This window comes from Oryzias melastigma, linkage group LG23, assembly GCF_002922805.2.
Source record: "Oryzias melastigma strain HK-1 linkage group LG23, ASM292280v2, whole genome shotgun sequence".
NCBI classification, from domain to species: domain Eukaryota; kingdom Metazoa; phylum Chordata; class Actinopteri; order Beloniformes; family Adrianichthyidae; genus Oryzias; species Oryzias melastigma.
In genome coordinates, this window is record NC_050534.1 from 10,497,531 (window position 1) to 10,522,312 (window position 24,782).

General features: G+C 38.1%; 2 protein-coding genes across 2 annotated transcripts in view; one reads left to right on the plus strand and one right to left on the minus strand.

Annotated features, from left to right (window-relative positions):
* Positions 1–6,812: 6,812 nt before the first annotated feature.
* On the minus strand, positions 6,813–13,762 carry pus7l (pseudouridine synthase 7 like). Its single transcript, XM_024291806.2, has 10 exons — positions 13,599–13,762; positions 12,741–13,513; positions 11,081–11,240; positions 10,822–11,017; positions 10,125–10,223; positions 9,975–10,056; positions 9,479–9,644; positions 9,253–9,373; positions 7,889–7,942; positions 6,813–7,813 (listed from the first exon to the last, which is right to left on the minus strand). The coding sequence occupies exons 1-10, from the start codon at positions 13,724–13,726 to the stop codon at positions 7,505–7,507; spliced, it is 2,088 nt and encodes a 695-aa protein (XP_024147574.1). The 5' UTR covers positions 13,727–13,762; the 3' UTR covers positions 6,813–7,504.
* Positions 13,763–22,539: 8,777 nt separating this feature from the next.
* LOC112158456 (tetraspanin-8) overlaps positions 22,540–24,782 on the plus strand; it is a 9,598-nt gene continuing 7,355 nt past the window's right edge. The window contains exon 1 of the mRNA XM_024291847.2: positions 22,540–22,733. Within this exon, the coding sequence (XP_024147615.2) occupies positions 22,548–22,733 (186 nt within the window). The 5' untranslated portion in view covers positions 22,540–22,547. The remainder of the gene's footprint in view (positions 22,734–24,782) is intronic.

The following is a 24,782-nucleotide window of genomic DNA, read 5'->3' on the forward strand; positions in this document are numbered from 1 at the left end:
GTTTGGCAATTAAAAAACTTAACCAGAGCTGTAATCTAAAGAAAAGGACACAATTATTGTGTATTCTTAATCTATTAGAAGCAAAAAAACTTCTGGATTGAAGCACTTTAAAAAAACAAAATGTATAGACTTAAGCCTAAGACCTTAATACTAGGGTTGATTAAATTGATTAATCAATCTAAGCTTAATACATCAATAATTGATCCCTAGAAGTATAGATTGATCTAACGCATAAAGTTAAAGTCTGCTAGCTTGATGCTGTAATGGAATTTCCAATAGGACGGCTAATGCTAACGTTTGGTCCACCTAAACTCTTTTAAGGAAATATTTTTAAAGTAACTATTTGTGGTCTAAAACAGTTTTTTTCTTCTTCTGGACCAAGATGTAATTCTATAGCGCAATCGCCACCTAGTGACCAAACTTAAAAAGTCCTTCCAGGAGAGGCAGAACAATCGTTGGAGCTTCTCCTTTTGAGAATCCATGTTGCACTGTATGGTAATAACGATCTCATTGTAATTTCACTAATATATTCTACAGTATGAGAACTGGATCAGATAATATTAACATCTTCAAAACATATATAGATTATTAATGTATTTCTAAACAAGTATGTCTAAATGTGTAAACCATGTAAACTCAAAATTGCATTGAATTAAATTGAGTGGATCAAAAGAATAAAGAAAAAAATGTGAATCGAATTGGTTCTGGAAATTCTGAATACCCAGCCCCACTTTAAACAGAACTAAACATGCTCTCAAACGTATTTAAGAAACTATTTAGTGTCAATATCACTTGTCTTGGGGAGGGAATTCATGTCTACTGAATGTATTTTTTTCTTTCATGTTTGACATGAATGCTCATCACAAGAGATGACACGGTCTTTTGATTGGCAGGTGTTGAATTATCTGCCAGGTTTGAGACCAGAGTTTGTTGGTGATTGATCAAGAGGGACTTTTTACTTTCCATTGTTTCCATTCAGTTGATAAGATTTACACCAAAAGTTCTTTAATGTCATTTGTTAGTTGGACTAAAGTGGATCGAGACAAATGTGATTAATAAGTCTTTATATTTAGTGTTTTGCCTACCACTTTCAGACAGCCTTGGTATTGGTACTTTCTTAACAAAAGAATTAAATCGATGGTAAAAACTCAACATGTATGGCTCTAGAAGTGTGGAGTTTTTTTCTCCTTGTAATCCTGCAGCTGTTGCCAAAAATACCACTGGATCCACTCAGTCAATCAAACTGTTGTTGTAGCCAGAAATAACAGTAGATAAGATAAAACCAGCGGAACAGACTAAGTAGCCTGCAATAGTGACCCCTGTCTTAAAATATGTATCACACTTGTTATTCAGGGTTTTTTTGTGGGAATCAGTTGTAGACAAATGACAACTTCCTGGTTGAAAGAGCAAATAGGTGCTTTCACACTGCACTACTTGGTCTGCACTAACATTTGTTTGGAGCTACATAGGCTTTCCAGACAGAGCTGAGGGTGGAGTCTAAAGAAACAAACGTATTCTAATGAACTAGTTTCCTTCTGTTTTTTTTTTTTTTTTTTTTGGATGTTGTTGTTTTTCATGGCCGGTGTTTGTTTTGGGATGCACATCTATCTAAGCATGAAGCTGTGGTAACTGTGAGACTTCCAGGCGGTCTGGATAGTAAAAGATATCACAAAAATGGATCGGGCAGTGGGAGTAACAGGGATGTAAAAAATAAAAAATTGATCAAGCAGCTGCAGTATAGTTTGAAAACCACAGATGTGAACAAGATTATGTTGGTTAAAAGGTACAAAATTAATCAAGATATAAATAATTGATTTCTGGCAAAGTGCAGTTTCTCTTTCTGTTTTTTTCTACTGTTTTTGTGTTGCAAACAAAAAGACGTCCAATCATAAACTTGCTTCTTCCAAGTCAATACCTGAATACATTTCTCTGTCAGATGCCATTATTTATAGCTTTAAATGCCATGTGAATAAGAATAAATCTAGATTTTAGCGTTTTTTGGGACTGTATCATAGAGCCAAAAAGTTAGCAGAATCCTTTACGTATCGATTTGTGGACCATGTATCGAGATGTGAGAGGGAAGGATACACACCCATACTGGATAACTTTCAAAAGATGTCCTCTTCTAGAATGCTCTGGAAAATTAAATCAGAAGGAAGGCTGCACTGTGGAGGAGTGAACCAGTCAGTCGAGAGAAGCCTCGGCAGCATGTCTGCATTTCGTCCACAACATTTTGCAAAGATGGATGTGTGTACCGTATATCTACCTTTAGCAGCCCCAGCAATAGCTACACTGGCTGTAGCTGCACTGGTTATAGCGATGGCTACGGCTAGCAGCTGAGCACCGTTAGCTGAGCGTCAAAGCTAGTGACTGAGCACTATTAGCTGAGCGGTGGAGCTACTGGCTGAGTACAGCTAGCTTAGTGGTAAAGCTAGTAGCTAAACACTGCTAGCTGAGCGTCAAAGCTAGCAGCTGAACACTGTTAGCTGAGCGTTGAAGCTAGAGACTGAGCATTGTTAGCTGAGCGGTGGCGCTACTGGCTGAGCACAGTTAGCTTAGTGGTAAAGCTAGCAGCTAAACACCGCTAGCTGAGCATTGAAGCTAGCGACTGAGCACTGTTAGCTGAGCGGTGGCGCTACTGGCTGAGCACAGTTAGCTTAGTGGTAAAGCTAGCAGCTAAACACCGCTAGCTGAGCGGTGAAGCTTTTGACTGAGCACAATTATCTGAGCGTTGAAGCTAGCGAATGACCACTGCTATCTGAGCAGCGAAGCTAGTGGCTGAGCATTGTTAGCTGAGCGTTAAAGCTAGCGAATGAGCACCATTAGCTGAGCGTTAAAGCTAGCGAATGAGTACTGTTAGCTGAGCGTTGAAGCTAGCGAATGAGTACTGTTAGCTGAGCGTTGAAGCTAGCAAATGAGTACTGTTAGCTGAGCGTTGAAGCTAGCGAATGAGTACTGTTAGCTGAGCGTTGAAGCTAGTGAATGAGCACTGCTAGCTCTGCAGCGAAACTGGGTGTTTGTGTTAGCCTAAGGGCGGTTCTGACAGAGCAGACTCTTCCTGAAAGGAGCTGTTTTCCTTTTTTGACATCAGCTCGTGAGAATCCATTCATCTTTGTAGGTTGGGAGGGGCTGGTGCTCAGAGCGTAGGTTTTCAGAGGAATACTCAGAAATGCGTGAGCGAATCAACACACTCCTTTGGAGTTGTTTATGGTAAGGAATGATCATTATAGTACACTTAAAAGCTCAAAAAGTGGATTTTGTATGATATGAAGTTATTCCCAATCAACATGAATGGATCGCTGGCATCCAGCAGAGGTAGTGCTGCGCTCCTCCGAGCAGCAGAGAAAACGTCATTAAAAATAATGAGCCTTCGCTCCTCTCTGCTAGCAGCTCTTCCACAGGCTGCTGTAGCCGGGCACAGAGTGCTCAGTGTTACCTAGGCAGAGGTTTAAGAGTTTTTCTTCTCCCCCCACCCCTCCTAACTTTTACAGTGTGAGAAAAATTCCCAGTTGAAGCAAATAAGCTGTAAAAGCTTGTGTGCAGTAGTTAGCCGTGATCCCGCTCCTGCTGTCCCGGAGAGTGTTAAAACCATTCGGAGGGTCACAAACGGGCCAGGAAATTAACTCTTTCCACTGAGGGGAACAAAGTGACTGACCGCATCCAACCCACGCCAACAATCAGCGCTTGTGCTTTCGCGGCCAGATGTCTCATGACTTATTTATTTTATTATGAAAAAGAAAGGAAGACGAAGGGGAAAGAAAAAAAAAGCTGCTTTCAATTTGTTTTTTGTGCGCTGGCCAGAAGTGGAATTCGCCTTCTAGTTATACAAACATCATGTTCTAATTTAGATGCAACCCAAAAACAAGCTACGGTTGGTTTAATGAACAAACCTAATGGCAGAAAGTGCATTAAATCCTAACAGCTTTTGCTGGCAGCTGACCCAAATGCTGCTTTCTGCCAACGCATCACTCCGGCATGGATGCAATCGATGCCGTTTCACACGGACATCCCCCTTTTTACCTTTCCACTCGTCGATAAAACCGCTGGGATCAGGTCAGCGCGTGTTCCACATGCGGGCTTCCTCACATGTGGACCGGAGCACGGAGACGGCCAGCAAATTTAAAAATTGAAACAACCCAAAAAGACAATAAACTCAAGTGTATCAAAAAATAACTCACAAAACTGTTCTAGTATTATTAACTTAAGTCCTTAAGTGCTTAAGTCTAACCCTCCTAAACTCAATATGCATTTCCAAAGTGTTAATCGAATAAGTGAGTCCAATGTGCAGGCTCTCAGACGCTGGAATCTGTAACCACATATACATGTCAGCAACACATTAATGAAAATTACTTCGCTGTAGAAAGCCGTTAGTGTTGAATCTTTTCCCGAAGGCGATAAAAATCTATTTTGACAAGCAGTCTGTGCAATTTCTGAGCCGTACTTGGCCACGCCTCCTGCAGCAGAGAGGCTGAGAGGACTCCAGAACAACAAATACTCTCATGTACTTTAATCGGGCAAAAACAGGAGTAACTTTTCCTCTGCAAATCACATACTTTCTTTAGTAGCTTGAGAGGAATTTTCAAGATCTATCTGTCTGCTTTCATTCAGATCTTTGCAGTCTTGATCTGCAGACTGTTTTTACAATTCTTTGTTTTGTACTGGATGTTTTGAAACCTATATGGCTTGGCAGCCATTTTGTGGCAAACATGAGAAATTGGGCGATTTTCAAATTTTCCCACAATATGGAAACACTTTTGCTTGAGCGATTTTTCACAAAACCGGCGCTAGCTTAACCCTACAACCAGAACTGAAGCTTTATTGACCTTTGACCTCAGGAAGAGGCCATTCTCCTAAAAAAAAAAATAAAAAATTAACATCTTTGGTACCAGCAACAAAAAAATTTCAAGGATCGCTGGAAAGCTACCTGGGTAAAAGGGTTTAAAATTTGGCAATTTATAAGGGTGTTAGCATAGCGAGGTCGCAAAAGGGGTGCTCGCACATTTACAACCGGAATATTTTGAAAATGTATTAAATGAATCCCTGGCTCAAGCTGAAAAAAATGATATGCCATATGATATGAACATAGTAGGAATGTGGGCCTGGTTAACAAAAAACACTGTTGCTAAGGAAATCTAAAATTTTACTTTGGCCGAATCTTTTAAAAATTACATAAAACTGTTTGTCACACCTAAATGAACACAAAATAAAATGGTTGCTATGGAGTAAAACCAATAGAAAAGCCGCCATTTTGAAAAAATATTTTTTTTTTTGTCAATTTGTTACGCGCAGCTGTGACTCAGGGGGGAGGGGCAAGTGTAGTAGCCACTTAGCCAGTTAGAGTGCATCAAATTTGGGTAATGTGGAGTGAGGGGTAGCACCTTAGGCCTATATAATGCCACTTGCAACTTAAATTTTTTCATTTTTCTAACTTCTCAGTTATGTCATTTTTTGTCAAATGTCGATTATCCACTTCATAAAGCTACATTCAAAGTGCTTGACTACAAGCTCATCCTCCAAAAAATTAAATGAATTAAACCACATGAATAGTGAAAGTAACAAAAACAAAGATTAGGCACAAATATAAAAAAGAATCAATTTTTTCTGCCTTATGTTCCTCATTTTTTTAATTTTCTTGTCTGCATTTTGGTGGCTACCCCAGAAACTCACAGACTTCCTATCTTTAAAGTTAAAGTAGCTGAAAAGAAATATTTTAACTTTTTTTTTGCAAAGGTCTGAGTGCCACGTTTGAACCTGTGCATATTAAGACCTTATGCATTAAACAGCAGCAAGCTTAAAAGTTTGCCAGCTGACTTCATTATGCAAATATATCAGTTTTTATGCACAGGTTTCTTAGAATAACATGAAAACTAGGTTCAAAAAGAGGTTTGCATTTCCTAACGACATTAATTCACCCACCTTTTTAGATTTTCACAATAAAAGAGACTTAATTAACCTACAAAGACCAGGTTGCAGCATAAAAAGCCAAAGTTCCTACTTTCCCTATTTATGGCCCCTTGACCTCTTTATTTATCTTCTGTTGAGTTTTACATGTTTGCTTTCAGCCTGTCAGCTGTCGACATGTCAAATGGTTTGTCCCGTTTGCGGCTGAAGTGGGTCGGCATTTCTCCACAGCCGGCTGGAGCATGAATCAGAGACCAGATCTTTCGCTGCGACGTGTCTGTGTGAAAAATTGATTTCTGACGCATAAACAGCCTCTCAGCTGCCTGTGTGGAGTCATATTAATTATCTTCAAGCCACACGTCTTCCTAAAAACCAAAGAAGATAATCATACTCATTTAGTCTTCTGCTAATTATTAGTAGCTACAAAAGACTAATGTTATTTTTCTTTTTTACATTTTTAGCTTAAACGATACGCCGTGCAAATGTTTTTTAGGCTCCAACCAAAGCAGGTTGATGTCATTGTCTCCAAATAGTCTTACTTTGTCGTTTTTCTATTATTTGCAGGGAAACAAACATCCAACTTCAGTTTGTCCAGGAGCAGAAATGTTTGATGGTAAAACTGAACCAAAATCTGACAAACGCCCAGAGAAGATGACAGGAAAGAAGGATTTCCAATTCAATCTCTGACTGATGTCTCCACCTAGTGGTAGCTTTTATGTTCTATATCATCATCGTCGTCATAAACTGAGGCTGGTTTCCTGAAAACCCCTCATCCAATAAGTCCTAAACACCCATATATTCAGGTTTAACCCTTTAACACCGGAGCTCCGGTGTTTATATTTTTTGACTTCCTGTTATTTTTCAACCGTTTTTCATTTAGTTTTAGTTGGTTATTGGTATGAATATTAAAATAATCATCTAATTTGTACTTTCTCCTGTTTTAATACTATAATCATGTTGTATTAATGTTATTATTCCACTATTTCTCAAACAGTTCTTGTATTTTATGTCAGTTTTTCATATTTTTTGTTGAACTTTTATTTATGTATCCAGGTAGGTCCATTAAGAACAGATTCTCAATTAAAACAATTTGCAGCAACAATATAAAAACAGTATGACAGTTACACACACATATAACATGACCTCATTATTTACAATAAACATCTACCGGATAAACTAAAATCATAAATTTAGTTTTATTATTGAAGGGATGATAAGGCAATCTCTATGGAATGGCTGGTTGTGGACAAAATAGTGTCATCGGCGTAAAAATGAATGATTTTTAATCTTAATTTCAGTGTTTCCTGCTGCTTAATTGCTGTTTTTATGGTTCTTTGTGCCTTTTACTGCTTAATTTATCAATTTTAGATTGTGTATTTGTGCAAATGTTTGTTGATGAGTCCTTTTAGGCACTTAGAGATTCAACATTGTATAAAAAAATAGCAATATACTTAGTTGGCTTTACAAAAGTTTTTTTTTTAATACATTTTGTATAGTTATTGTCATACTTTCCCTAAAAAAATAAATAAAAAATTCAAAGATTGAATCCTGGCACACTGAAAATGGACCAACTTTTAATATATTTTACATTTTTAAGGACCCATCAGCTTAAAGTGTCAGCCTTCATGATTTCTCTGAGGCAGACGGTGGCGTAACAGGAAGGATTCAGGTCAAAGTTTAAGGTCAGAGCGAGCGCCCTGTCCTGGACGCCGTCGTCTGCCCTCCGCAGCTCATACTGGAGGTTGTGTGGGGCTGCCAGCAGGGGGCGGTAGCAGCCGGGTAAGTTCAGTTTGAGGCTGCCCACTCGGAACCGGCAGTCTGTCAGGCCGTCACGCGCCAGTCTCTCCCGATACCACGTCGCCATGGCGTTTTCAGGGTATTTCACAGTGTTTCCTGGCATTGGCAGCAACAACTGAGGAGAGGAAGCATCAAATTTAGCTAAAAAGTCAACAAATGTAGTCAAAGCTGATATTAGAAACATCCCTACTTGTTCTAGAGTATAAGTGCCGCTTTGCTCCTCTTGGGTTGTCACCACGTGGATCTGCAATGGAAAAAAAAGACCAGAACTTAGATTTATGGGAGCATGTAAAGAGGGCTTAACCCCCCACTCGTTCACCCAGAGGGATAAAGGGTTAAAAGCAGCAGATAAACTTCTGCGTTTGCAGTCTGTTGGACACAAGAGCTGTAAATTTGGGTTCAGATGACACGTTTGACGAGGCTCCGGGGAGGCTGCCATGACATCACACCGCCTCCTCCTGCTGTAAGCAAAACTTAATGCCAAACATCTGCACCCAGCATCTGCACGCCATCTTTGGTTGAATAGACACGAGCCAGTAAAAGAAAAAAAAGGCTTCAAATAATTATTACAATCTGTATGAAAGGAAATAACTCAAATGAAAAGAAACAGGGAATTCTGACTGATGTGCAGCTTCCTGAACAGCCAATAAAGTTCATTTCCTGCTTCAGTCACCAAATCTGATGAGATGAAAACAGGAGACAGATCAATCTGTGGCGCTTTATTCATTCATGATGGATAGAAACCTTTTTGCCTTTGAAATCAGAATATTAAGACTTATTTTTTATATGTCACCATTCCCTCTTATTTTGATTAAATTAGTGACTTTACATTTAGAAAAGTTTATTTTACACACATTGTAGCAATATTTTGTCGTCTTTATCTGAATACCCAAAGATTTATAATCAAACGCTTTTCCATAAATATTACGCATGTTTTTAACTTGAAATTAAACTATCAAATTTGTCAGAAATTTGTTAAAATTTACAAGCAATGGAAGTTAACAATTAACATAATTTCTTTTGTGTATATATAATATAAAAATGACTGAGACGTTAAAAAAATAATTAGCGTGGAGTACCACAAGGCTCAATACTGGGGTCCATTACAAATTAAATTAATTAAAAAAAAACATGCGTCATAAGTTGATTTGTTACTCTTAAGTCTAGAATAGCCAGGTTAAGCTCTGGCAACCCACGACCCAGAAAGGGATAAAACGGATTAAGAAAATAGATGGATGTATGAACTTGCAATGGACCCCAGTATTGAGCCTTGTGGAACTCCACAATTAATGTCTCTAATGCACGACTCCCTAATGTTTTTGTTTGTTATTGAGGTAATTATTTAACTTTTTAAGTCCATTTCCTCTTGACATTTGACCCCAAACTTATCATTAGTGTTTAATAAGTCTTTATGGTCGTTGTCAGAAAGGAGCAAACAAGAAATATATTTAGTTTTAGCTGTTGTATTGAAAAAAAATATTTACAATAAATATATAAAAAAAAATGTTTGAATGTTAGTGAAAGGTGACATTAGTAGAGACTATTATGTATTACCTGAGGTGAGGTAGCTTCTCCAGAGTCCTTTATTTCCTTCTCTTCAGTCCAAACTAAGTCTCCCTGTTTGACACTATGACCCAGAGTAGTCAGCCTATGAGCCACTGCTTCATTCCACACCCTAAAAACAAAAAAAAACCAAGCAAATCATACCATAATTGTGAATTCATACTGAATTGTGTCACTAAGCGCAGTAATTTGGGCAGAAACTTAATTACTTATTGACCTGCTGCAATAAGCATGAGGGTAAAAAATTCTCATGCCGTGCGGCAAGCTGAGCCACGCCTGAGCACAACCATCCGGGCCGGTTCCATAGCGGTTCATGGCCCGAAGCATCAAGCGCTCCCTGGGTTTGGATGGTGGCATCAGCGCCAGAGCCTCTTTAGGGTTATCTAGGGAGGGGGGACGGCAAAAAGAAGCATCAACAAAATAACATCTGCATCGATTTAATTCATTTTAAGCTGAAAAATCCATTTTTAGAATCATATTTATTATGAAAGGTTTGAGCAATCCACTATAGGATAATAAAATATAAAAAAATAACTCCAACTGAAACATGATGTCATGATTTTATCAAAGATGTGGGCGTGGCTTGTCTCTCTCCCTCCCAAAAAAGTTGTTAAGGAAACCCCATTCTTAGATATTATCAGTAAAAATCATTAAAATTTGAAAAACTTTATTGAATCATTTTTAGGGGAACAAAAAAAAAACAGTTTTCTCACTTGTTTGGTGGAAGAGTCGCTTTGCCTGGTTTGGAGGATCGTCGCCGTCCTCTGGAGTGAAGAAGAGACGCACGGCGCCCACCTGCCACACAACAAGGCACCATCACCGCTGACGGCCGAGCTGTCCGAGCTTCAGTCTAATTCTCCTACCATGTCTTCCTTCAGCAGTGCCAGTCCCACTTGATCGGACTGAACCGTCTGGGAACCGCCGAACCTCTGCGGCCCGTAGTAATTGACGAAACCTTTGGTCTGAAATCACAGAAAAAGTAGCATTAAGTTTAAGTCACTGTCATTTATATTTAGGCAAAAAATGTCAATTAAAATGTGTGTTTTTAATTAACATTAGCCAGTAAAGTTTTTTTGGCTAAAAAAATACTATTTTTGCATGATAAGAGGCATTTTAAATCTTAAAATCTTCTCAAAAATCATTAGAATCTTATAATCTGGAGCACTTTTTGTGTACATTTTGGTTTTCTTTACTGATTTGGGGCCCATACTTATGGAGTACAACACAATTTGCTTGGTAAACTTCCCATCAAGTCGTCTGACCAATCGCCTGAAACTTGGCCCTTCTAGGCATTCTGGGTAGTGTAGTCAAACCACATTTTTCTTTTTTTTAAATGTAGTTACCCCTATGTGTGAAAATGGTACATTCTTCATCTATTTACTGATCTTTCACCTTTAAATAATTCTATAATTCTGAATTTTACGGTCAAAAGCAACACTTTAATTTATTTTTTCTTTGTTTCAACTCAAATCCGATTTAGTTTTATATTTTTAAATGCAGGCGTCGCCGGCGAGTTTCTGGTGTTCAAGGGTTAAAGAGAAGGTTTGGATGGAGGAGTACCTTGACGTTCTCCACCGCTTCCCTCACCAGCCCTTCCAGGTGTGCATGTGAAACGGTCCCGTGCGCTTTAATGTTCCGCACCACCAGGTCAAAGTGGTTCCCCCGCAGTCGTCCCAGTTTGAGGGGTTCCCCCACACTGCGCACGTGTGACACTTCCATCCCCCACTTCTCAAACTCCGACGACTTTTCTTTCAATCTGAATAAAAAAACTAAGTTTAGCTTTTGGTTTGTGGCTTTCAGCTGCGTGAACGAGTGCTACCTTTCTGGAGTGACCTTCTTGACTACCATGGACTGATGGGTGACGGCCCGCTTGTCTTTGATCCCCGCGTATGTGAAATCTGAAGGAACGACCCCCAGAGCGGACGCCATGTGGCTGATGGCCTCCAGGGTCTCCAGGTTCTCCTTACGAAGCGTGAACGCTGACGGAGGAGAAAAACACAAGTCAGCAGAAAAATAGACTTTAAAAAACGCGATCTTTTACTCTCACTCCTACGACGGACAACAGAGAAAAAGACAAATATATGAGAATAAAGTTGTGAAATTAATCAAAAAAGATCCAAATTTTACGAGAATAAAAGGAGAAAAACAAGATTAAAGTCGTAAAATTATGAGAAACAGGTCAAACTTTTACAGGATTAATAAGTATACATGAGAAAAGTCAATCTTTTACAAGAATAAATTTGTAAAAGTACAAGAGAAAAGTAAAATTTTACTAGAATAAATTTGTAACGGTTTCAGAAAAAGTCTATTTTACAAAAAAAGTCATAATAGAGAAAAAAGTCCTAAATTTACAACAATAAAGTCATAATATTATGAGAAGTTAAAACTTGATGGGATTAAAGTTATAGCATGATCAGAAAAGTCAAAATTTTGCTTAATAAAAGCTGTAAAATTATAAAAGAAAAGTCAAAATTTCTCAGAAATAAAGTCCTAATGGTTTTGGTCTTAATTTCTAAAAAAATATTTTTGTGAGGATAAGTCAAATTAGAGGAATAAAGTTGACAAAATCTAAGAAAAAGATAAAAAAATTTAAGTAAATAAAATTGTGAAGTTTTGAAAGAAAAGTCAAGATTTTACAAGATTAAATTTGCAAAATTATGAAAAAAGGTCAAAATTTTATAAAACTAAGGTCATAAAATTATAAAAGAAAGCTAAAAATTTTATGAGGTTAAAGTTTTTAAAGTATGAAACAAAAGTAAAATTTTACAAGAGTAAATTCTTAACAGTTTCAGAAAAAAGTGTACATTTTATGAAAATAGTCAAAATAATGAGAAAAAGTCCAAAGTTTATGACAATAGTTCTACAAGTTTTACAAGAAAATGGTCATAAAATTATTAGAAATCAAAATTTGATGGGATTAAAGTTCTAAAAATATGAAAAAAGGGAAAAGTTTACAAGATTTATCTTGAAAATTTTATGAGAAAATGTAAAATTTTACAAAAATAGTCGTAGTGGTTTTAGAAAAAGGCAAAAATAGTCGAAATCATAAGACAAAAATGCTGACATTTTTAGGTCAATATTTTAAGGGAATAAAATTGTGAAATGAGAGAAAAGTCCAAATTTACACGATTAAAGTCATAAAGTTTGGCTTCAAGAAGTCGCAATTTCGCAAGGAAAATGTTCATTTTTTATCAAAATAAAATGGTATATTTCAAAATGTGTCAACAAAGACTAAACCAACATTACCGCTTAATTTAATCTGTAGAAAACTCAAAGTAATCAGAGCATCACACTGTTCAAGAATCTATGAAGCTACTAAACTTTTTATATAAATGTACAACTTTTTTTTTTTTTACCAGAAGTTCTTTGTAAAGTTACAATTTTTAAGTCATCTTTAGCTGGAGAACATTTGAACTTCTGTTGTTGGAGTTCTTTGGAGACATCTGGATCAAAATGCATGAAGCGTTCATGTTTTTTACCAGTGTAAACATCCTCTCGATCCTGTGCCGTCCTCTTCCTGGGCCTCCCGTGCTCTCTCAGCCGGACAGAGATGGACGTCCTCTCCTCCTCGCTGAAGCTCTTGGTCTCCACCAGTTTTCCAAACCTGCGGTTCAGGAAGCGGTGCACCTCTGTCCTGTGCTCCTTGTCGTCGTCCGGTTCGAACGTATGGGACGATCCCGGCACTTTGGCGTCGATGAACCTGAAGAACTCCTCGGCGTCCTCGTCTCCGGTCAGCCGGGAGAGCTCCCTGTAGTCCGGATCCTCCTGGACCTTGATTTCCTGCTGGCTGGTGACGGTCATCAGGAAGGGGAAACGCTGCCTGACAGCTCGGTGGACGTTTGCTCTCTGCTGTTTGTCCGGGAAGGATCCCAGTGACAGCTGCAGGGCGGCTGACCTCTGACCTCTGAGGGCGGCAGCGAACCGCTCCAGTTCTGCACTGACAGATGGACTGAGAACATCATCTGATCCAAAACTGTGGGACTCTGGGGAGGGGGGTCCTGCTGCTGGACCTCCAGGGTCACGTGAGCAAACGCTCCCCTTTGAATCTGAACTGGGTTTGCTGTCAAATACTACTGATGATGATGCTTTGACGTTCACGCCGTTCACGTCGATCTCAGACACCTCGAAGTCTTTGATGAAGGTCTTGATGCTCCCGAGGAATCCCGCGTGGGTTGATATGAAGCACGCGGGAACTGTGACGTCACCGCCGCTTTGATTCATTCTCTCCTTTGTATTTAAATGCAGCAAAAATCTAACAAAACAACACGCATTAGTACAGTCGGAAGACTAAAGAACGCAGAAATGTGATAAAATAAACGGTTAGTACAAAAACTTACCTTCGCTTTTGGTAAAAAGAGTCAATTTTATCTCTGAAAAACGTATAAAATGCATAATTATTTCTCATAAAGTTGGGGGGAAAAAGATAAAGTCCAGTGTAACTGCACGCCCGGTAAGCATGCAGCATGTAAACACTCAGAGCTCTTCCGTGTCACGTGACTACCACGTGACATCTCTTAAAAAGACCTCACTCTTTTTTTTACGTTTTTATCTTTTTTTCCCATAAACTTTATTTAAAAATAAATTGCTTGCTTTGTTCGTGACAATTTTAACTTAATAAAAGTCTAATGTTGTCACCGTTTTATATATCTTTTCAATATATACATATATTTTTATTTTTTATGTTTCTATTTTTTCCTCTTTAGCTTTTTATTTTTATTTATTTTTTTGTCTGATTTTATTTGCCTGTAACAAAAAAGAAATGAATAAATAAAAAGGAAAAAAAAGTCTAAATAATTTTAAAAGCCCAGAAGAAATGTTTTAGTGAGGCGTTATTCCAGTATTATGGGGTTAACGTGAATGCTGAGTGGCTAAATAAAGAGGAAATAATGCTCCCCCCCCCAAACAAATGGTGATTAAATGTAATATTGTATGACCTTAATAGGGTTATAAAAAGAAATCCATCTATCTAACTTCATAACCCACAGACTCCTTTTCAGGGCTGCTGGAGCCTATCCCAGCTACTGCTGAGCTAAGGTGGGGTTCACTCTAAACAGGTCACCAGTCTGTTGCAATGGCACACATTTACTCACACAGAGGGATAAATATATTTTCCTAAAGGAAACATGACAATTTTGGTAAAAAAAAACTTGCATTTATCGAAAAAAAAAAAAAAGGATTTTGAGGAGATATTTTGCAAAACTTCAATGGAAACACTTTTTCAAATTAAAAGAGTCATGTGACCAACAGTGACTGCGCCGCTGCACCAGTGCATCCCCATAAGAGGTCTCACAGGATCACACAGTTCATCAAAAGTTGAACATGTAACGTGGAATTGTTGGATCCACAGCTCCTCTGTAAAATCACCAACCACAATTTCCTAAAATCGCTTCATCAATAATTAAATGAGTGAATAAGACGCCAACGTCTCCTTTGATAGTTGATTATGAGTGCTAGTGCTGTAGCAGAAAATGAAATGTATCAAAATTAAATGTAGTCTTGTTTTTGAATGACTTATCGCTATAGTTGGTTTGTGTTTATTCGCATAATTATGACTTAATATAAACAGTGTAATTGCGAAATTGTGTTTTTGAACATGTGTAATGGAGAGAGCTAGTGAGTCCTTGTAAAATGGATGCTTTGTGTCACAAATGATGTTTTGTTTTTGTTCTTCCAACACTAAACTTTCGTTGTCATCCATGGTATTAACGTGTGTTACCGTGTGGGCACGTCACCTTAAATATTAGATCAAATTTTATAAATGTTTATCTTGGAAAGTACAATAAAGTTTGTTTTTAGAAACCTGGACCTGTTAAGCTTTTCGCTGTGAAGTTGACACATACTGTATAAACTGGAACTCGTGTGCAAAGATTTCATTGCAGAGGGACAGACGTCAAGCAGACGTGACAAACATTCCTATTGATTGATGTACTTTTTGTGTTGATGGAACTGTGACGCAACACAAACATGTAAACAAGGCATGTCATGTAGTGACGAGCAGATGAAGCTTCATGAAGCCTTGAAGCCTTGAAGCCTTTCATCCAATTGGTTCACTGCAGTGCTTCACGAGGCTTCATTTGCTCCAATAGAACGTCTACTAGAGTGGAAAAGTGGAATTTTGTTTTAATTCTGAATGTAGTCTTTTCTACAGTTTTACTTTGTTTAGTGTAATGCAAAATCTGCATAGTATTTTTCTGAGTGTACATGAAAATCGTGTTTCTAACGTGTTGTTGTGGGATTTTTCTGATGATGCGGGACATATTTGAAGATAATTGAGCATATTTCTTCATTTAAATCGATAATTGAGTATATTTCTTCATGAAAATCGTGTTTTTAACGTGTTGTTGTGGCATTTTTCTGATGATGCGGGACATATTTGAAGAAAATTGAGTTTATTTCTTTATTCAAATCGTTGTAATTTAGGAGCAGATGGAAAAACACAGTTGAGAAAAACTTGTAGGTGTGACACAGAAGCTACTACGGCAAGCTTCAAGCTCCAACAGACAAAATGATCTATAGACGTCTTTATTTTCCTTTTCTGAGCTGACACCTGGCTCAAAACCAGGGGTGTCAAACTCATTTTAGTTCATTCAACCCGTTTGACCAGTATCATAACAGCAACATAACCTTTGGTCAACTTGTTGTCTGTAGCTTTGTTCGTGTTTTGTCCACTTTTCCTGGAAAGCTCAGCAATCTACGTCAATCTCTTTGTTTTTGACCACATTTTGTTAATTTTAGGGTAACACCTACATCTTACCACTTGCAAAGATTCATTTCTTGATCTCTTGTTATGTCTGTTTTAGTTTCCCTTTGCTTCCCCTAGTGGTGAAACTGCGCATTGCAACCATTTCTTTAAATACCCATAAATCGCCACAGGAATGGGCTAGAAACATACTTTTTTTCCCCCCCAACATACTTACATTTTTTCTGTTCTTAACTGGGCTGGATTAAAGCATTTGGTGAGTGGTATCACTGCTCAAAACTGTATGGCTCCAATATTACTCACCATTTTTTAAGCACTGGTAATGTTAGCTTGGGGTTGTTAGAGGCTGTAAGATAGTGGGAGAACATGTAAACAGATGAATGTTGGGAAGTGGGGGCAACCTCACTCCACACCAACGGTCCCGCCCACAACTCAAGGGGCAAATTTCTAATGAGCTACTGCCACTCTGGAGAGACTATGACTTAGAAAAGTAAAATTTTTGACTAAAAACGGCACAATCATGATTAAAAGATAGCTGGGGATGCTTTTATAATAGGTCAAAAGATGATTTAATTGTTTTGAAGTTCAACATCCCTCTTATCATTTTCAAAAAAAATATTGTAATTTGTTTATCAGGCTTCTCTTTCCCTGAAAAAGTGCACAACAGTGGCTCGGAAATGTGGGGAATGTATTGCAGCAACTAATAAACATTTTAGACAAATCTGTTGCACAACCAAGCTGCCTCCAAAAACCCAGGGGTTCGTGTTTTTCTTTTCTTTTCTTTTTTTTCTTAAGGATTTACAAGAAAATCATTTTCAGAGTCTAGACTGGAAGAAATGAGAGAGGGGCTCCGATTCTTTGGAGTGAAAGTTTCTTTCCTGGCAGAGGAAGTTTTGGCATCAGGTCAGTTTTCTCTGTGCAGATTAGTTGCACAACTTCCTGTGAACTGCTGGAGCACAATGAGCTGTAAAATCCTATCTGTCTGAAGTGCTCCAGCTTGAAGTCACTGCAAGAACAAAAGGCACATGTGAAAGGGAAAACAGTTGTGATGCATCTTTTTTTGTAAGATAAGCACACATGTTTTAGCTGGAAAAAGTCAAACAAGCTGGTGCATTTTTGGGTGTTATTTCTTTATTTTTCTCCTTAAAATGACATAAAAAGCAACAAAAGTCACAATGGAAGTCCTTTTTTTTCGTGTCATTCCGCCCACCAACACCCTCTGCTCCCCAGAATTCCTCAGTGCCTTCATGTCGAACAGATGTGAGCGGGCTTGCCAAAGATCCTGTGGATCAACTGTTGCCAAAGCTGACGGAGGAATTTTGGAAGCACTGAGGGACGCTTTAAAAACTCATGCTATATTGGTCCATGTGGATGTTCTCCACATGTCCGAGCTTCTCCATTAGGGAAATGCTTCCACTCAGGAACATTTGCTTTAACAATTTTAACCGTTTTTTTGTTTTCAGGAACGTGGTGTGGATGAGGAGGAGCGGGATAGGACATTGTGTAACTGCATACTGTATACCCCGAAGAAGAAGAGTCATGTGACTTTCCTCGCCCTCTGAGGCGTTCGCAAAGAATGTGAGGGAGGGAGAGTGGCAGAAAGGCTGGAGCCGATGTTCAGCATGATCAGTACAAACCGCAAAAAAAAATCTGCAATAATGTTTTCACATATTTGTGCAAAGTGACGTTCTTTCACTTTAACCCTAGTACATAGTTTAGATGTTTGGATGTTTAAAGAAATATATATTTTTTTACCACATCTTGATCAAATATTTAAAACCTTGTGTAGTGTTTGGGTCAAATTTGACCCATTTGAAGATGGATCTATTTTGCCTCAAATACAACAGAACGGTTTAAAAAACATTTTTACCATGTATCAGTCAGATATTTAAAGGGTAACCAAACCTTAAATCAACTTTTTTGGCTTTTGACATCTATAAATGGGTCTTCAAAAGTGCTGTCTGTTAGTCATTGCCAAATTTTCAGCAAATTAAAATAAACTTGCCCTGCGACAGACTGGTGACCTGTCCAGGGTGTACCCCGCCTTCGCCCATCAGTAGCTGGGATAGGCTCCGGCACCCCGCCGACCCCAAAAGGGAAGAAGCGGTCAAGAAGATGGATGGATGAATAAAATAAACTTGTTTAATTCTTGAAAATATATTCAAAAACCGTCTGTGTTGTCCTCTAAAGGTTGAATCGAGGTACTACAGTTGAATTTTTGATTGGTCAAACCATGTAAGTTTCAGAAGTCCTATGTCATGATCTGCAGCTCTAGTAATAATAACAGTCCCGCCCCCAAGCCCCACCCCTCTGGGTGGATTTTCAAATTTCAGCAGTGGGTGGAGTCAGTTTCCAACTGTCCGGTTTGGTTACCCTTTAAAGATTTTTTTCTTTTTGCCTATCTCAATCAGAAATACCCTTATATTATGTACAGGTCAAGTTTGACGCATTTTCAAACTTGAAATTGGGCCAATATTGACCCGAACACAATATAAGATTAAAGAAACATTTTTACAATATCTCAATTATCATATCTTAAGTACCATATCTCAATCAGGGTCTAATTTGACCCATTTTCACAAATGTTAATCTTGTCAATTTTGATCTGAGCACAATTTAAAGGTTAAAGAAACATTTTTACCATATCTCAATTGTCATATCTGAATCAGATATTGAAACCATCTATTGTGTGCGGGTCAAATTTGACCCGAACAGTATATAAGGGTAAAGAAACATTTTTACCATTTCTCTTGTAGCCTTAATCAGATGTTTAAAGAAATAATTTGACCACATCTCTCTTATCTCATAACCCTTCTATTGTCAATGGGTCCAAATTGACCCATTTTCACAATTAAAGCAAGTCAATATTGACCCAAACACAATATAGGGAAAAGATAAATCTTTTATCATATCTCAATGGTCAGATTTTTGATTCTTATATTGTATTCGGGTCCAAATTGACCCATTTTCACACTTGAAGTCGGGTCAATTTTGACCCATACACAATATAAGCATAAGTAGCATATTTTCAGTCTGAAAAAAAAAACTCTGTTTTAAGGATTCCTCAAGTGTTTTCACAGCTGCTTTTTATCATTTCACTTCAGATTATTACAGAATATAAACACCAGGTGGGATTATTTTGTCAGCTGTTAGTGAACTGAAGGTTAAAGGATACATTTTTATGGGGCCAAAATCCAAAATGGGCTGTTACTCTGTGCTAAGATTTATGTTTAGTGACATTTTACTAGGAAAAAAAGCTCATCATTTGCCTGAGAATTTGAGATCTTTTTCTTTCAGTTTGTTACTTTCTGTGGTTTTGATCTCTTCTCTCCCACAGATTTGTCACATTTTCCTTCCCTTCGTCTGGTTTCAGTTCGTTTATGACATGTGAGTTTCTTGTACTTGGGTCCTTTCAATTGTGTAACTTCACACAAAAATTTCCCCTGAGATAACATTTTCTGTTGTGTCTCGTTGCTACATAAATAAACGGAGCTAAATTGAGGCCGTGAAGCTGAGATCACATCTGGGATTGTTTAGAGGCTGGATTGTGCTCTTAAACTGGATTACAAATTAAAGACCCACTCCGAAGAAAATCTTGTTTGGTTTTTGAATATGTTCTTGTGGCATTTTTCTAATAATGGAGCACATGTATGAAGAAAATTCATCTTAAAATTGCATTTCTGAGTATTTCTTTGTTCAAATTGTTGTCAGACAAAAATGTGCTTTTGGACAAAGACTGTATTTTTGAAAATATGCTCGACAACTGCAAGCTCCCTGCTTTGCTCCATCTTCCATTTTTTTTACTTCTATGTCTCTTTAGGGGCTCTGAAAGTTAACAAGTTCAATAACAAAAGTTCAACTTCATACTTTGTTATACACCCTTTGATAGCAATGAAAGCAGTCAAACATTTTCTCTAAGTCTTCACAAGACTTTTACAAACGGTTACTAGTATTTTGGTCCATTCCTCCTTGCAGATCTTCTCTAGAGCAGTGATGTTTCGGGGCTGTCGCTGGGCAACGCAGACTTTTAACTCCCGCCAAAGATTTTCTATGGGGTTGAGATCTGGAGACGGGCAAGGTCACTCCAGGACCTTGAAATGCTTCTCATGAAGCCACTCCTTCGTTAGCCGGACCGTGTGTTTGGGATCGTTGTCTCAATGAAAGACCCAGCCATGTTTCATCTTCAATGCACCTGCTGATGGAAGGTTTTCACTGTAAATCTGATGATACATGACCCTATTCAATATTTCCTCTACATGGATCATCATCATGGTCTCTTTGCTGAAAAACATCCCCAAAGCATAATGCTTCCACCCCCATGCTTTACAGTACGTATACCAGTTTTCCTTTAATGGAACTTGACATTCGTTCTCGTCCAAACACGACGAGTAGAGTTCTTTCCAAAAGGTTCTAATTTGGATTCATCTGACCATAGGACATTCTCCCAATCATCTTCTGGATCTTCCAGATGCTCTCTTGCTAACTTCAGACAGACAGACCTGCCGATGTCCTGGCTTTAGCAGGGGGGACACATCTAGCATGGCAGGGTTTGTAGTGTGTTATTTTGGCTCCCAGCTCTCTGCAAGTGATTCGCAAGATCCCCTGTGTGGTTCTGAGAATTTTGCTCAACGTTCCTGTGATCATTTTGACCCTACCGGGGTGAGATCTTCCAGGGAGCCTGAGAGAGGGAGATTATCAGTGGCCTTGTATGTCTTCCATTTCCAAATAATTGCTCATATGATTGATTTCTTCACACCAAGCTACTTACCTATTGCAGATTCAGTCTTCCCAGCCTTGTGCAGGTCAACAATTTTGTTTCTGGTGTCCTAAGATAGCTCTTTGGTCTTAGCCAACGTGGATTATCAATGGTCTTGTATGTCTTCCATTTCCTTATAATCTCACCCAGTGTTGATATATTTATTTATTTATTTAACATTTCAAAAACAATAAGAGGATCAGCCCCTTGAGATTTCACATCTCGTTTTCAAGGGGTTCCTCATGAAAACAGAAATCTTAAATAAATAATGACGGAGTACAGTGTAATCAAGAAACAAGAATACAATAAAAAAAAATACAAAGTATATAATCAATACACAAATCCACATTCTCACACACATACACACACACGACAGCTCTCAACTTTTCCCCACTCATCAATATGCAATTAACAAAACAAATTCAGTCATAGCATAATGAATAGATACTATGAAGGACAAAAACAAAACAAAGTAATATATATACAATTAAATGACACAAAAAAAGAGAAAAAAAAAAGTTAAAGAATTAAGTCACATAATGAGAACAAGTACAACGATCAAATAAATATGTTGAAAGAGCTCTTTTAAATAATGGAAAATTATTCACACCAAGCTACTTACCAATTGCAGATTCAGTCTTCCCAGTCTGGTGCAAACTTTTTTGTTTCTGGTGTCCTAAAATAGCTCTTCGATCTTTACCACAGTGGATTATCAATGGTCTTGTAGCCAGTGTGGCTCCACTGGTGTGTGAGTGCGTATGAATGTTCCGGTGATGGTCAGACGGGCTGTAGGCGCGAACTGGCAGCCACGCCTCTGTCAGCCTGCCCCAGGGCAGCTGTGGCTACAATAGTGGCTTACCGTCACCAAGTATGAATGAGGTGCGAATGAATAATGGATACACAATGTAAGCGCTTTGAGCGTCTGGAAAAGCGCAGATAAATCCAATCCATTATTATTATTATCATTGTATGCCTTCCATTTCCCAAAATTGCTCCCACAGTTGATTTCTTCACACCAAGCTTGCAGATTCCTATCGTGGTGTAGGTCAACAGTTTTATTTCTGGTGTCCTTAGACAGCTCTTTGGTGTTGGCCATAGTGGAGTTTGGAGTGTGACTGTTTGAGGTCAGGTGTCTTATATAGATAACACGTTTAAACAGCTTGTTTGTAAGTGACCAAATACTTGTTTTCCACCATATTTTTAAGTGAGAGAACTTGCTCAGTTGGTGTCTGACTTAACACTTTTTTGCCTCACTGTCCTTCCAAATACTCTTTGAATAAGAATTACTGTTTGCAATTACAAATCTTCAAACGTGTTCTGACATGCATTGCATTCCACTGAGCACAAAACAGGAGGGGGAATTTGTCATCTGGAATTAAATCTTAGCTTAAAAATTGTTTGTCTTCATTTATAGGTGAAAATTTGGCTTTTTTGGCTAATAGATATGTAACAGGTAAATCTTTTTGGGTTTTACTTTGTGAAGAAAAGGCAAGAAAACAAACATATTGGAATCTCCTTAACCTTGAATCCCAGAGAAACTCGATCCGTTCACATGAAACAAACAAAGAAATTCCCACACCGATTATGAATTTGCAGAGAAACCAATCAAAGTTTGGGATTTTGTGCTTGAAAGGTAAGGATCAATTTCTCCATGGGGGTTTCTAAATAAGAAAAGCTACAAAAACCAAATGTTGAGAATACTACCTTAACATTTTATCAAACCTGAAGTTATGAAAGGGTCACTACAACTTAAACTTTGCTGTAGTGCACACAAACTCTCCCTTTTGTTATCACACACCATATTTCTGCCTCGGATGGGGAGGGGATTTCATGATCGGAAATGGGCTCCTCACACTCCCCACCCACCAGGCCCCCTTTAAACTCCTCCTGCAGTCTCCCTACACTGCTCTTGTCTCTGAAAACACTCGCTGCTGCCGCAAACACAAACAGGAGAAAATGGGGACAGTGAACATCTGGTTGAAACGGAGTTATGTGGGGCTGACATGTTTCATCATGGTGAGTCCTTTTCTCTTTTTTAGCTTTCTTGCTGCTTCGTGTCACACAACAATGTGATTCATCATTCCTTTGTGTTGGAAACATTTGTTGGTTTCTGCTACAACTTTTTGTGGAATTTTCTCACATATTAGTGGCATCAAATGTACAAAATGTGTCACATATTCAATAGGAGAAAATTAAGTTTCATAAAAAACAACAGAGGGCGGAACAACTTCTTACTTAAAAGAAACAAGGAGGGAAATCCAGGAAATCTTCCCTTACTTGGAAAGAGAAGAAACAGTTCATATTTGGCAACTTTACGTCTTATCTGGTAACCAAATTTGCTTTTTTTCTGTCAAAAGAAACCAAATAAAAAGTAAAAAAAACAGACTTTTCAAAAAACCTTGCTCTCTATATGACATAAAGATGAGCTAAGTGTTGCAAACTCTTGCAAAAGTGTAAATAGTTTGTCCCAAATGTGTCATTTTGACTTTTATTGAGTATTACCACATTGAAGTACTCAATACGGAAATACTTCAAATGAGTATTTCTGCAGGGGATCCTGCAGAGTGATGCAGATCTGATATGGACATGTTTGTGCTTCAATGATCCTGATTTGATTTTAGTTATGTCTGAATTACTGAATTCTAACGTTTCTTCATTTGGTTGTGACTGCAGCACTTATGAAACTGAATATACATCTCAGTTTCTGCAATTTATTTTTGTGTTCTATTGCAATATGAGCACCAAATAGCTCCTTCTTCTTCTTTTTTTTTTAAATACTTCCTCTTTCCATCAGCGGAACCAACAGATGAGAGATGAATGCCTCTTGTGCTGGACTGATGTTACTTTTAGGCTAAACGCGGATCTTAAACGCTCATTTAGGCCATGGTGTTTCCACTGGGCAAGCAGGGAGGGGCTTCTTCTTTTTCTAGACTTTGCTATCCCATGTCCCTAAAGTTGGAAAAGGCTTGGGGAAAATTTCAACAAATCTCCTGAATCTTGGTCCAGGTTTTGTCTTTCACAGCTCAATTCCAATATTTGAAAGACTTGGTGACATTTTATTCATATCATTCAAATCACAATTATTAATTTCTCCTCCATGATTACATTTCAAAGCTTTTGGATGTTATTCATTACGTAGATCCCAAAAACTTTCTTAAATGTTTCTTAATGTTTTACCCATTTACGCAGACCTTTCACTTAAAATGAATAGTGTAAACGTAGCTTCACAAAAGAGAGTTATGAATATTCTGACACAGGAGGAGTATATTTGTATAAACCCCTTTTGTAATTTGAGGCTAAACTTAATTTATAAAAATTCTATTTGTTTAAATTTCTTGTTGGACTGGATGAAAAAAATGAAAAAGTGGGATACCAGAGATGGTGGACTGAGAGTACAAAATGAAAAAAAGAGGTAACATAGTTATAGAATTATAATTATAGAATTACCTGAAAAGGTCACATGTTGCTGAAGGTTTATTGAAAGGACAGAACATTTCTAATATAACTTTCCATTCACAAGTGATATAGGTATAGGACATCTTTTCAGGAATTACAGGAAATTTCAAGTTGGACATGTGTTTTTGATAGCGGTCTACTGATGCAGAACTCTTGCTCTATGCGAAGAGATCATCACATTCTTCTTCTTTACCGCATGGTCTTTAAAAGAATTCCAAAAGGCCTTGAGCACAGTTACCACTTTAGGGTGAGGAGAAACACTCCTGCAACGCCTGGATTTCTCAGGCTCCATCAATATCTTTGCAAATATTTTCTTAGCTGCACATGCCTAAAGTCTCAAACGCCTGGTGTTCTCAGCCTGATTTGGGAAACAAGTGGAGTGTGGACATAAATGAGACTTCGAGTGTCTCAGGGTGAAAACAAAACCCCAGAGAAATCTGCCATGTGGCTATGGATGACTGAGATTGAGAAAGGGAAAAGGATGTTGAAGCTGTGTGAGGCCATGTCATGGTTCCTGCCCACAAGTGGGTTTTTAGTGTTCCCAAAAGTCTAACAACACTAGACAACCACCACTGTGGATGGGGCAGGACATTCCATATGTATATATAT

What these genes read in the sequence shown, in the direction of transcription:
- pus7l (XM_024291806.2), bottom strand. Translation starts at nt 13,726, where the DNA reads ATGCTGCATGCTTACCGGGCGTGCAGTTACACTGGACTTTATCTTTTT. An exon ending in TCGAGAGGATGTTTACACTG is followed by an intron (nt 11,241 to 12,740) that starts GTAAAAAACATG and finishes CTCCTCCGTCAG; the next exon opens with CGTTCACGCTTCGTAAGGAG. An exon ending in GCGACTCTTCCACCAAACAA is followed by an intron (nt 9,645 to 9,974) that starts GTGAGAAAACTG and finishes CCCCCTCCCTAG; the next exon opens with ATAACCCTAAAGAGGCTCTG.